Source organism: Tupaia chinensis, unplaced genomic scaffold (genome assembly GCF_000334495.1).
Source record: "Tupaia chinensis unplaced genomic scaffold, TupChi_1.0 Scaffold000048_1, whole genome shotgun sequence".
Taxonomy (NCBI): Eukaryota; Metazoa; Chordata; class Mammalia; order Scandentia; family Tupaiidae; genus Tupaia; species Tupaia belangeri.
The window spans coordinates 4,062,961-4,077,763 of NW_006159506.1; the positions used below are offsets into that span (position 1 = coordinate 4,062,961).

The 14,803-nt window shown below is 39.9% G+C and overlaps 1 protein-coding gene across 1 annotated transcript in view; it reads left to right on the forward strand.

Moving 5' to 3' along the window:
* Positions 1-14,803, forward strand: part of LOC102470636 (uncharacterized) — a 291,660-nt gene that overhangs the window by 97,368 nt on the left and 179,489 nt on the right. Inside the window, exon 11 of the mRNA XM_006141250.2 lies at positions 5,961-6,171. Coding sequence (XP_006141312.2) covers positions 5,961-6,171 — 211 coding nt within the window. The remainder of the gene's footprint in view (positions 1-5,960; positions 6,172-14,803) is intronic.

Genomic DNA, 14,803 nt, shown 5'->3' on the forward strand with positions numbered 1-14,803 from the left:
TTTTTTTTTTTTTTATACCTAAACTAAGTCTTAGAATATTTACATAAGTCATATACAATGCATCTACTTACTTTTGGCTAAATATATGGTTGTAAAATAGTTCTTAGTCAGGAATCTATCTCTGCCCATTTATAATTATTCATATAAATTTGAAAAAGAAACCCAATAGTATAATCATTTTAAAAATTTTATTCAGGTCTAATACCTTAAACATTAAAAAAGGGGGGGACCAGCAGATGGCATAATGGTTATGTCACTGGGATCCCATGTGGTTCGAGTCCCAGACCTGGCAGCTTAAAACTCACACCAGGCACATGTGCATGCATGCCCAAAATCCCGAGAAGAGAATGGAGGAGAAGGGATTGTGTCATGGCCATCCTCCTTGGGAGGCGATTTCTCACTTTCTGTCTCTCTGTCTCTCCAGTGAACACACACACCCTGTAGCAAAAATCTATTTCTTAAGAAAAAAAATATTAAAAAAGAGAAAAGTTTCTAAAGGCTGAGGACTAGGCTTTCTCTCTACATCTGGGAACTTGAACAACAGTTTGTCCAATTATTTACTCCATCTTTATACCTAATGCTATTTAGTTAGCATAGACGAATGGCGTATGAAGTGACACTTGTTATAGAATCAGCTGAAATGCAGAGGTAGACACACAATTAAATGGGACTTCGTTGTTTTGCTCAAGAGGTAGACACACAATTAAATGGGACTTTGTTGTTTTGCTCAAGAGGTAGACCTTGTAGTAATGTTTCAAGTTATGATAGGTAGGATTTCTTTCTCCAGTGTATGATAGTTTCTTCAGTCATTTTTTTTAAAATAGAGATTTCTAGAGAGAGAGACAGAAACAGTGAGAGGAAAAGTGAGAAATCACTCTCTCACGTGGGCTATGGCCACACCGCAATCCCTTCTCCTTCATTCCTCCCCTGCAGGATCTTGGGCATGTACACGTGCATGCCTGGCATGAGATTCAAGCCCAGGGTCCAGGACTTGAACCACAGTTGACAATGTGGGAGTCCAGCGATGTAACTACTATACCATCTGGTGCTTTCTGTTCAGTCTGTTTTAAAGAAGGATCATTCTGTGGAGAGCACTGTGCTGGGTTTGTGAATGATGCCAAGATGAACGACAGGCATGTCAAACAATGACTATGATGTAAGATAGAAATAGTTACATAATAGAAGTAACAACTGAAGCAAAGAGGAATTACAATGCAGACTGCCATGGTAGCTAACATACCACACGCTTGATTTCCACAGCTCATGTAGTGTAGAATCTTGAACTAGCAGGGTCAAAGTTATCTCATTTTGGTCACATTTTTCTGGGGCTCAATTACTTGAGGCTAGAAGGGTTTTTTATGCTAATGAATCCAATGGTGAGTTTTCAAGGGAAAACAGCCGGAGTACAGACCAAATTTGTACTTAATTCTGAGTTGTCTATAGCTATTATTGAATACAGTGCATTTTAAAAAATGTGACCATCCCAATCTTTTTTTATTCTAATACCTTTCTTAGGCGATCCCTCAAAACAAAGGTGTAAAACCGGGAATGGCTATCTTGTTTGAGCTCTTTCTCCTTCGTGGGACATATGCTTGCCTTGACCGGGTCATGGGCTGGGCAGTCTTCCCTTTGTGTGATAACAACTTTGATGTAGTGGAGGGAAAATTCAAGTGTCCCCTTCTCCGAGGACATTATGATCAGAAACTCAGCAACTTCCGGAAAATTGAAGATCTGATTTGCCTGGATTTGGACCACTGGCTGTGCAATCTCTATTTTCAGGTTTGTAGTATAACTTTTTAAACTAATTAATTTTTAGTTTTGCTATAGGGTGCATATACTCACTGGAGAGAGAGAGAGAGAGAGAGAGGAGAGAGAGAAAGTGAGAAGTCACACACACACACACACACACACACACACACACCCCCAGGGGGGATGGCCATGCAGAAATGTCTTCATGTCTTCTCCTTCATTCTCTTCTCAAGATTTTGGGCATGCATGCCCACCCACCCAGCAGGTTTCTCAAAACTGTAGGTCTGAGACTGGAACCTCACAGGTGACCATGGAAGATCCAGCAACCTTAACCTCAGCACCACCTACTGTTCCTGCAGTATCATTTTTAAAGTGGAAAACAATTTAAAATTTTTCTAGAGTTACTTTTTTCTAGCCTTTAGCTTCCTTTAATGCCATAAAAAATTTTAATAGGTAAACGGTCATAAAATGGTAAAAGTAATTGCATCTTAATGCTGATTTCTGATAATGAGGATTAAATTGCTATGTAGAAATAAGGAATAGAAGGACCAGCAGTTGGCGTAATGGCTATGTCACTAGACTCCCATGTAGTCCACTGCGGTTCTAGTCCTGGACCTGGTGGCTTAAACTCATGCCAGGCGCGTGTGTGTGTGTGCCCAAAATCCTAAGAGGAGAATGAAGGAGAAGGGATTGCAGCATGGCCATCCTCCCAGGGGTTGATTTCTCGCTTTCTGTCTCTCTGTCTCTCTCTGTCTTTCTGGCACGTGCATGTGCCCTATAGCAAAAACCTGTACAGAAAAAAAGAAAAAAAAGAAGAAGGAATAGAAGTCTAGATAATTTAATTCAGTCTTTTCAATGTTAGGAATGAGCCAGAACTGCCATCCAAGTGCCCTGATTCTTAGTTCAAAACCTGTCACTGTGGGCTGACCTCATAGTACAGACTCGCCCACTGGGAGCCCGAGTTCTTTCCATAAAGAAACACACGTAGCCCTATCTCTGTCTTGATGAGATGGGGTTGTACAGTCTGCTCCAGCAGCTACTGATTTTCCTTTTTTCTTAATTGCTGGAGGGTATGTGCATTCATCAGAGACAAAGGGAGAGAGAGACACAGAGAGACAGACAGTGTACTGTCTACAGGACATCGTCACAGGGAATGCCTTCTCCTCCACCTCACCATCCTGTGAGGACCTGGGCACACATGTGTGTGCACCTGGTGTGTTTTACAAGCTACTGAGACCAGGATTTGAACTTTAGTCAGCCAGCTCCCTTAGCATTGTTCTGTGCTATGAGACCACTGTCTACCTTTCTTTATTTTTGAGAACAATTTTTGCTTTAGGATGTGTGCACTTGTGGAGAGACAGAGAGACAGAAAGCAAGACATCACGCCCATGGGGGATGCCACACTGCAACCACTTCTCCTCCATTCTTCTCTTGGGATTTTGGGCACATGTGCACACGTGCTTGGCATGAGTTTCAAGTCATCAGATCTGAAACTTGAACCATGGTCAGCCATGTAGAAGTCCAGTGCCTTAATACCACACCACCCACTGACCCTCCATAACAAAATATTTTAAACATTGATGACTTGAGACAGTACTGAGAAAATAAATTTTGGTATAGGTAATGTGATTTTTTTTTTTTAATTGCTGAAGGGCACATCTCTACTGGAGAGAGATCTGGAAAGAGAGATGGAGAGGGAGAAAGCGACTCCTCCATAGGGCCATCCCTTTTTCTCCATTTTTCTGTCTTGTCTGGATTTAAGGAACACATGCATATTGCCTGGCATGTTTCTAAAGTTGCTGGGATCAGGTTTCCAGCTGTGGCTGGCTACTTGAGATCTGGATCCCTTGACCACTAGGTCATAGGGCCAGCCTGGCATTACATTCTTTAACTATTTTATTAATTGTTATCTAATATTCAGTGTTCCATAAATGATGGCAAGGATAGTTAGCACTAACTTTGTTTCACAAAAGACAATTTATGAAGTACTGGTATTAATTATAAGGAGAATTTATACTTGAGATTAAATCAAGAGGTAAAGTTTAGAAGATCAAGGAAAGTGAATATTTGTACAGCAGCATTAAAACTATTTGGTTTGACCAAAAAACCTACTAGAATTTGAACGTATTACTAAAACTTTCCTTTTCTGTTTTGAGTTTCTATTAAAAAAGAACTTTGTGGGAGCAGCTGGTGGTGTAGTGGTTGGGACTGCCTGGATCCCACATGGCCAACTGTGCAGTTTGAGTCCCAGGACCAGAGGCTTTGAAAATAATGCTGAGAGAGTGTGCGTGTGTGCCCAAAACCCCAAGAGAAGGTATGGTGGCATAGCCTTTCCCCCTGGGGAGCGATTTCTCACTTTCCTTATCTCTCTCTCTCTCTCTCTGGTGAGCACATGTGTCTATAACAACAACAAAACGTTTCTGGGGAAAAAAGTAATATTATAAATTACAAATTATCTGCAGATTCCAGCAGGTCATTTTCCATTATAAATGAATATAATTGCCCATTAGTATTTTTATTTGATATATTAATTAATTTTCTTCCTCTATGTTTCTTGAGTGAGCGAATGAGTCTTATTAATGAGCTTAATAGCATTATGCATGACCTTCTAATGGTAAGGCAGAATAAGAGATATGTAGATGATTCACTTCCATTATGATCAAATCAAGGGATCAGCAGATGGCATAATGGTTACATCAATAGATTCCCACCTAGTCGACCGCAGATCGAGTCTTGGACCCGGTGACTTAGAAGTCATACTAGGCATGTGTGCATGTGTGCCCAAGATCCCAAGAGGAGATTGGAGGAGAAGGGATTTCTGAGTGGCCATTCCCCCTATGGGGTGAGTTCTCACTTTCTGTCTCTGTCTCTCTGGTGAGCACATGCACCCTCTAGCAAATATCTCTCTCTCTCAAAAAGAGATAAAATCAAAACACTTTTATCTGGAAGCTTCATTTTTATCCTATGTGGAATTCTAAAACATGTAGACTTTTTTTTTCCAATGTGAGTTTTCTCAAATGCAAAAGTTTCTCAAACAAGGACATGTTGAAATGACAAAACAAAGCAATAACTTGGTATTGGGAAGAAGAAGATAGGTGATGCAGATGGTGATGAAGCAGAAATATGATTTTTGCAATGTGGCCTTGGCACTGATTAAAGAAAATGAGTCCATCTGAAAAAATGCTGATCGCTTTCCTCTGAGGTCAGTGGGAGGAAACCGCCATAGCCACAGGCAGGGCCTCGCATGCCCTTGGGTTTTGTGGTGTTGTTAGGGAATCCCTGCAAGTTGTCGTTCAGAGAGGGGGCTGGTACAACTCCAGTGGGCCCACATGGCGTGTGTGTAAGGATGCAAGAGCGAAGTTAAGCCACACAGGGCTTGACTCTCCCTCAGGAAGGTTCGCTTTCAACTCCTCACTTTGCCGAATATTTCCTTTTCTGTATTATTATTTTCTCTAAGCACTTTAGTTTTAATATTTATACATTGAAAATAAAAACAAAAAACAAAAAACAAAAAAACCTGGGAGAACCAGCAGATGACGTAACGGTTACATTGCTGGACTCCCATGTAGGTGACTGCAGTCAAGTCCCAGATCTAGTGACTTGAAATTCACTTCAGGTGTGTGTGCATGTGTGCTCAAAATCCCAAGGGGAGAATGGAAGAGAAAAGATTGCAGTGTGACCATCCCCCCTGGGGGGGGGTAGATTTCTCGTTTTCTGTCTCTCTGTCTCTCCAGTGAGAGCATATGCCCTATAGCAAAAATATCTAAAAAAAAAAAAAGCGAAAAGAATGGTATAGTGAACACCTATTTTTTTCACCAGTGGATTCTACAAGTTTACCATTTTTGTTTGGACTTAAGGTCTTGTTTCTTGCAGACAGTAAATACTGAATCTGTTAATTTCATCCCAGTAAATGTTAGACAAACAGTGTTATATGGAAGAAGAAAACTAAAAACATACATAGTAATTGAAACAAATAAAACATTAATATACATATGGAGCAAATGGCAATGTCTGATGCAATTATATACTTAGATTAATACAGAAATGCATTCTTTATAATGCAACCAAAGAAAAGCATTTAAGTCTTAGAAAACTAAATTTATCAGTAACTTTTTAGATTTTTCAAATTGTCCCATTATGCTAGAGAAAAAAAAATAACTGTGTATGCAACATTTTCAACATTTTTAGATAACAGCTTTCTCTCTTAATAGGTCATTAAACTTCCTTTGCGTTTGGATGATCAAAAACACCACGGAAGCCATACTCAGTTTTCTCCTGAATTTCCAGTTTGTTTCATGGCTAAAGCAGAGAAAGCAGAATCAAGTGTGAATAATACAGCTGGCCTTTCAGAGAAAGACATAGAGAAAAACATTTGTGCATCCATCGGTGATGACGTGAAATTCACCTCACACTCTTCTCAAGGTTGGTAGACCTTTTCTTTTCACATACCATTGCTAATATTTCAAGTGGTGTTAAATAAAATTCAATAAGAAGAGTTCATTTTTTTTTTCAATTGCCAAAGGGTGTGTGTGCTCTTTAGAAAGGGCCAGAGAGAGAGGGTGAAAGTGCTCCAAAGTTGAGCATAGTCATACTGCAGTAGTAACTCCTCCATTTCTCCACGTTGTAGGGATTTGTGGCATGCTTGCACACATGAGTAGCCATGTGGGATCTGACTCTCTTAATCAGTAGGCTATGAGGCCTGCCCAGAGGTATCTATTTATTTATTTAAATAATTTATTTAATTTTATTTATTATTAATATTATTACCATTAATTCACCAGAGATGGACAGTGAGGGAGAGAAAGGGGGAGAGAGAAAGCAAGTTGCCACATTCAGGACTCAAACCACAGTCAGCCATGTGAGAGTCCAGTTCTTTCACCACCATGCCACCTGCTGGCCCTGGGGTATTTATTTTTTATTAATTTTTCTTTCTTCTTTTTTTATTTTCTTACTCTTTTTTGAAAAAAAATTACATTTAATCACTATTTATCTTTACAGTATGCAGCATAGTTTTTCCCAGCATGAATACAGCACATATTAGTCAAATAAAAGATATTACCATATATGCTATCATCAACAGATAACTTTCCATTTTTGTGTCTATTAAATATTTTATTTGTAATTTTTCTATACTGTACCATTTAGCAAGAATACAATCATTGACAAGAACAGTAGTTTTCATATCATGTTGTCTATTATATAAGAAAATATACATGTTCTTCATTGAAATGGAAGCTTTTCTTCATGGCTTTACTGCTCTGGAAATATTTTCTTAGTTTTAGGGGGATAATTTGTCTTCTTTTGGTTATTTCTAGATTTTAGTCTTTCTTGCCTGCTCACAGATTCTTTAAAATCTCTTTTTAAACTAATTAAAAATTTTTAATTTAATTTATTTTATAATTTTATTATTTTTTATGTTGAATCACTGTATATCTTTACAGCATATAAAATGAATTTTTCTACCACGAATACACTGTGTATTCGTCCAATCAAAGATACTGTTAAACAAGTTCTTAAGAAGGGGAATGATGTATTTAAATTTTTGTTTTATGTAGATCCTTCCAATAATTTTTAGTAGAGTTTATCAAAGGAGGGCATGTCTAGAAATAGATTTTATATATACACATATATATACATTCCTTGGTATCCATAGAAAGTTAATTCCAGACCCCTTGTCAATACCCAAGCCTGCAGATATTCAAATCCCTTCCACAAAATGGAGTAATATTTAGATATAACCCATACACATCCTCCTGTAAACTGTAAATCATCTGACATTCCTTATGATAACAAATATAATGTAATGCTATGTAAATAGCTGTTCTATTGTATTGTCTTTTTATATGCATGTTTTTATAGTTTTTTTTTAAGAGAAAATTTTTTCTATAGGGCAAGTACATGCACTTACTGGAGAGACAGAGAAACAGAAAGTGAGAAATCACCCCCTGGGGGAATGGCCACACTGCAATCGCTTCTCCTTCATTCTCCTCTCAGGGTCTTGGGCATGCGTGCACATGCACCTGGAATGTTCTTTTCAAGCCACCAGGGATACTCAGACTCTCTGGCTGGCCATATGAGATCTAGCTCCTTAACCACCAGGCCAGGGCTGGCTCTAACTTTTCACTTTTAAATGTAAATATCCACAATGTATAACAATGAGTGTGCCAATAAGCTTAGTGTGGAGGGGGAGAGTGAGTAGTTTGGGGCCAAACGGTCAGCCCAAGACACTGGCAGACTGAACAAGGGCAGAGGTGGCCCATAAAGGACCCAGGGCAGACCCCAATCACTGTCAGAGTCTTTGTGGGACAGTTAGGTTGAGGACACTCAGAGACACCAGTTAAGTTTTATTCTGGAGAATGACTTTGGCACCCTGTTTTTTAATTGAGTCAGATTAGTCAAGGGAGGATCTAGAGAACCCTTAACATTACCTTAACGTTACCTTATTACCTTGACATTAGCTTGTCCTCATCTGTGGAACCTGAGAACCTGAGAGGCTGAAGGGGTAGAAGCAATCCAAACATTTTCAGATGTCGAAGATCATCTTCCTAAAATAAAATGACCCAGTCAAGAAACATAAAGGAATGATGATGATGTCACTAGAGAAAAAAAGATACACGTCCCTGATTTTTATTTAAATATCAAGGTCAAAAGAAAAGGGGAAAGCTGCTCTAGAAGACATTGTAAAATCCCTACAGGTGCAAAGTAACTTTTTCTTTCTTTTTTAAGTTTATTCATTTATTTCTCTAGAGACAGAGAGAAAGAGAGAGAGAGAGAGACTGACACGTCCAACAGAATCTTCATGCCATGATCTAGCATGGACCTCAGGCACATGCGAAGGTCCGACATGTTCAGACAGGTCCTGGGATGCAAACCTGTGGTCTTTCCTAAGTGGGTCCAGTGACATTACTGCTGTGCTAATACTTGGCCCCCTCTTTGGTTTTGTTTTTGTTTTTCCAATATTTTCAGATTAAGCCATGAGCTACAAGTCTAATTTTAGAATTTTTTAAATTTATTTTTTATTTCAATTTCTTTTATTCCATCACATGTGTCACTTAGCTTGCAAAGTGAATATTCCAACATGTATAGATTTCTCACCAATCCAGTTGGGAATACTATACACATCATCCTCAACAGACAATAACCCATCTCTCTGTCCCACAAATGCCCGCCCCTCTATTTCTCTCCCTAATGTCCCTCCTCAGTCTCTCCTCCTTCACCCACCCTCTTCCCACACAATATCTGGTATTTATAGCCATTTTCCATGTTTCTATATCCTCTAGTCATTCAGTTTCAGCTATGGAGAACAGACATTTGGTATATATTAAGTGGAGACATACAACGTCTCTCCATCACAGCCTGGCTTGCTTCACTTTAACTTTTGAGAAAGTGGGTTCTGATTTAACAAATAATATTTTGATGTTACTGGCATTTTAACCTAGGTTTAACATACTGAAACAAAGAGTAGAAGCAATGACTTCTAGGCCATTTTTCACCAGGTCTTTTTTGCTTTCTAGTTATTCCTTGGGGGTAATCTGAGTCTATTTTCTACACCTCCTGCACTGGGCTACCCACTTGGCTTTCCACACACTGCTCCCAGCTTTCTTAAAAAGGAGGACAGGTAGACTCCAGGAGAACATGAATGTTCTCGCATGCATGAAAACGTGACACGCTCTCACGAGAAGAGTCACATATACCAGGAGAGGAAGAATCTCATATATTTAGGAAGATGCTTTTTAAGAAAACTGATTATTCACTTGCTCTGTTCTGAGCTCAGAGACTGATTCAAGCCTCACATTCCAAAAGACTATGTAGGGACCTTCTGCTCATATTTGAACAGATTTATACAAAATTAGAACATAAAAAAAAAAACTCTTTGAAGACATGCCTGTGCTATTGCTTATATTTATTATTTTTTTCTTGGAAGCTTCCTAAGCATATTATTAGCTGTTAATATCCCCCATGGCTTTGTTTTCTAATATATCAGGGCTGGGATACAGTACCCTGTTTCTGCCACTGATATGTTGCTAAGAGATTTAATAATGGGTAAACAAACACAACATGTGGTAATTCATTTCAAATTAAAAGTTTATTAAACTCTGTCTTGATGACTTTCTGGCTATTTACAATTAAAGGAGCAAACCTTAGGGAAGGAGTGACCACGTGGTATGTTCATGGCTGCCACGTTTCTGTCTGAAAAATATGTTTATGATCTTCTACAAGCTGTCCTGCACTGAGAGGGACATATGTAATCTGTTGAATCTACCACTCTCTTTGAATCATGAAAAAGTGACTTTAGTGAGTGTGCCTAATATGCACAGGTACATGTATGCTTGCATGCACACACACATCCCAAGAGGATTCTGAATTTAATCCTATGGCTGATGGTTTAAATGGTGATCATCCATCAAAACAGGCAAATATACCCATGAAAGGCATAAAGAAAAGACCCATAGTACAACTTTTGAGTCATTAGCATCTTCATCTTGTAGGCTGTTTTGTTTGGGGGGGGGGACAGAATAGAGAACTATGTGTTATGTGCATCATGTGTTTTGTGTATGCCTACATTGCAAGGAAAATGATCACTGGGGGGGACCAGCAGTTCAATTTGATACCTTTCAAAGTGGATGGCACTTTTGGTGTCATGTCTGTAAACTCATTGCCTGACCCTAGTTCACAAGATTTCCCTTAGGTCTTCTAAAAGTTTTATAGTTTTACATTTAGATAAATGACCCATTTAAAATTAGCTCTTAAATGAGGTGTAAGGCTAAAGGTTGATTTCTTCTGTTTGTTTTACATATAATCATCCAGTTGTTCCAACACCATTTGTTGAAAAGACAGTTCTTTTATTGTTGAATTGCCTTTGCACTTCCGTAAAATATCCGCTGCCCATCGAGGGCCAGATGCTGGTAAAAATGATAAAATGTGACGCATTGCAAAGTAATCTCAAATGGGAAGTTTGCTGGTTCAAGTCCCAACATCTTCCTGTGTACACTGGAGACCTGCTTGCCCATTATCAGGGGCTGGCTGAAACTGGAGATATGTTGTGGTATCAAGATTCTGTTGAAGGTGCATGTCTGTCTGTCTGTCTCTCTCACTCATGGAAGAAAGAAGTACCTGAATTAAAAAAAAAATACCAACTGGACATACCTGTGAGACTGTATTTCAGTGACTAGTTAGGTGATATGGTGAGAGGACTCTGCCTAATACCTACTGTTATGTCCAACATAAGCCGAGAAGTAGAGGAAGACTGGAGGGCAAATTAATTTGTAGCAGTGGGAGTGGCAGAACTTCAGATGGACAGCAGGCGAAAGCCCTTAAAATTGAAGCTCAGGAGTAGAGAACCTTGGGCAGATGGGTCAACAAACTCAGGGGGTGCCCAGACAGTAGGAGACCCACTGTGTGGCTGTGTAAACCCAAATATCTGTGGTCAGATTTAGCCAAGTATCCACACCATGTATCTACACTGTCCTTTCGGATAGTTTTCTGTTTTTTTTTTTGTTGTTGTTGTTGTTGTTGTTGTTGTTGTTTATTTGGTCTTTGTTGTAGGGCACATGCACTTACTAGAGAGAGACAGAGAGAAGGAAAGTGAGAAATCAAGTCTCTCCACCAGGGGAAGATTGCCACACCTCAATCCCTTCTCTTCCACTTTCCCTTTTGGGATTTTGGGCATGTTTGGACACATGCCCAGCATGAATTTTAAGTCTCTGAGCCTGGGGCTTGAACCATGATCGGCCATGTGGCAGTCCAGCACCCTAACCACCACACCACCTGCTGGCCCCTTTGTGGCAAGATTTCTGGGCTGCCGATTTCATGTCTCACAGTCACAAAGAACTGGAGACGTGGAGATAGGTAGCACACATTTAGTCAAGGGATAGGCGCACAGGAAGGAGACACCACTGTCCTTCAGAATTGTTCACTGTAGATGGTTTGCACACTCGCTTTCCTTAGAAGCTACTCATGAGAGATGTTTGTGTATGACTTTGGCACTCAGGAAACTGCTTGCAGCTTCTTAAAGTAGTTATCTTTTTACGGGTCCCTGCTGGCTACAATTAAGGCTTTTCCAGGTCCTACCACATTCCAAGAACAAGATAATGGCCTTTAGGACTTGAAGCTCTCGAAGATTTGAATAGTTATTTACCACTAGGTTTCTGCATAAATAACCTGACTAGTATGTAACTCAGCTCCCGCCCCCCCCCGCCAAAATAAAAAGAAAAAAAAAAAAAAAGAAAAAAGTACACAAAAATCCTCTTAGCTAGGATATAAACCTCAAAGTTAAGCCTCACACTGGCCACCTACTTTTCCAGAACCCCTCACTGCTTGGAGAGCTTTCCTCCCCTTCAGTAAACTTTGCTTTGCTATCCCCCACCGACCATCTGTGCCTCTAATTCTTGGTGACCATGAGACACGAACACAGCAACCCAGAAATCATGCAACATATTTTGGAATTCCCCGCCGAGTTTTACTTCTCACGGGAGGGACAAGGAAAGTTGACTCTCTACCTTTTTTTTTTTTTTGAGACTCTTGTCCCTAGAATGGAACCTATAGGACTCTGTCAGCCACGGGCTCAAGTCTTAAAGACTCAGAGGGCAGACTTGCCAAAGAATGTCTGATGGATCCCCTCCTGCAGCTGGTGGGAATGTTGATAAGCTTATGACTTAGTTTCCTGTCTGGAATTTCACCTGTTTGTGAGCGGAGGTGAATGTTCTTGGGACAACTGACAGTGCCAGACCGGGGCAGCTTACGAGGACACCCTGAAGATCCCAGGAATCTGAAGGTAGCCACGACTGCTCCTGATTCACTGTTAGAAAACTTTTTTTTTAAAGAGAATTATTTAATTTAACTTTATTAATTATTACTATTATCATTATTATTTTCCAGTTTGATCAGAGAGAGACAGAGAGAGAGAGAGAGAGGAAGTGAGAAAGAAAGCCACCAGGTCCGAGACTTGAACCGTTGTTGGCCATGTGGGAGTCCAGCACCTTTAACCACCAGAAAACTTTTTTTTAACGTTTACTTATTTTACTCATGATAGCCTCTGTCTAGCATAGGAGAAAGAGAGAGAGAGAGAGAAAGAAAAGCATCTCAACAGGGTCTCATCAGGCCACCTTTCCTAGCCTTCTAGTTTGTCAGGATTCCAGACACATATGTACCCACCCACCAGGGATGTTTTCAGGAGAACCTGGGAATCCAAACCTGCGGCTGCCCATGTGGCTTCCAGCACTGTAGTTCAGTTCACTAAGGACTGTGCCGCCAGCCTGGGTCTCAGAGCTTTTAAGGAATGAGTACGTGAGTACTTCTCGCTGATAGATCCAAGATTTTATGAATTCGTAATAGCCACTTCAGAATCACCGTCTGGGGAAACATCCATGCAATGCTAAGACTTTAACTACGGCATTTGTTTTCTCACTTTTTTTTTTTTTCCAAATAGCATAAGTGGATCTGAATCCTTCATCTGAGTGCAAAATTGAGCCTCGGGGAACCACAGTATGTTTCAAAGTGATTAATCTGCATAAAAAGCTAATTACCTGCAATTTTAAATGCCTTTAGTTAAGATATGGAAATGCATCAAAATACTTAAAGTCACAGGAATACCATCAAAATATTTTAAAGTCATTTAAATCTTTTAAAAAGAATGTTAGTTAAATTCTTCCTTTCGTTCACTCTCTTTCTCTTTCTTTCTCTCTTCCTTTCTTTCCCTTTTTCTTCAGTTCAGAGCAATGAGGTTGTCACCTTGTAGCTTTATTTACAAACTGAACAAGACTCCCAATAGCTGCAACATTAAACTCCCCCAGTTTGAAGCTTAGCTGGGAAAATTCCACACAGATGTTAATTGGAGGTGTAGTCTGTTTTCCGCCATGAGTGAAATTCTTTTAAAAAATATCATAACTCGTTTTAAGGTTTGGCTTATTTCGTGAGATTCTTCACTGCCCGTCACGATTCATTACAGCAATGGGGTTTTGTTGTTGTCGTTTATTTGTTTGCTCCACTTCAAACTCAGAGACATTGCTGAAAACTGCTGGAATTGAAAAAGCTTTAAACAGTCATGCAGGTCTTTAATTGTAAATGAGATTTGACAGGACTACGATCCAGAGCCCTGCCTAGTTCTAAAGTGATGCTAGCTGACAACCCCTCACTGCTGCAGGACCGAAAGGAACATGTGGAAGGAATTGTTCTTTTACACTTCACAGCCTGTCATTTCCTCTGCCAGACAGCCCCTGACCCTTCTGAGAGATCCTGACACCCATAAGGGAAGTGTTCCCACTGATAAAGGAAGTGGAGAAACAGTTTAATTCTAAGAAAGGAGGGAGGAGGGCGTGTCAACAAGATCGGGGGACAGAGAGACCAAGGAGATGTGCTTAAAATGTTTCCAGCAGGTTAGACTCTTAGCTGCACTGTTTTGTTTCATGGGGAAAAAAAAGAAAAGAAAAGAAAAGAAAAGAAAAGAAAAGAAAAGAAAAGAAAAGAAGACGATCTGTTTCTTTGTAAAGGTTCATAAGATTTTAAATTAAACTACCTTTCACATTTTTCTTTTCTTTCTCGTTTTAAGGTTTGGCTTATTTCGTGAGATTCTTCACTGCCCGTCACGATTCATTACAGCAATGGGGTTTTGTTGTTGTCGTTTATTTGTTTGCTCCACTTCAAACTCAGAGACATTGCTGAAAACTGCTGGAATTGAAAAAGCTTTAAACAGTCATGCAGGTCTTTAATTGTAAATGAGATTTGACAGGACTACGATCCAGAGCCCTGCCTAGTTCTAAAGTGATGCTAGCTGACAACCCCTCACTGCTGCAGGACCGAAAGGAACATGTGGAAGGAATTGTTCTTTTACACTTCACAGCCTGTCATTTCCTCTGCCAGACAGCCCCTGACCCTTCTGAGAGATCCTGACACCCATAAGGGAAGTGTTCCCACTGATAAAGGAAGTGGAGAAACAGTTTAATTCTAAGAAAGGAGGGAGGAGGGCGTGTCAACAAGATCGGGGGACAGAGAGACCAAGGAGATGTGCTTAAAATGTTTCCAGCAGGTTAGACTCTTAGCTGCACTGTTTTGTTTC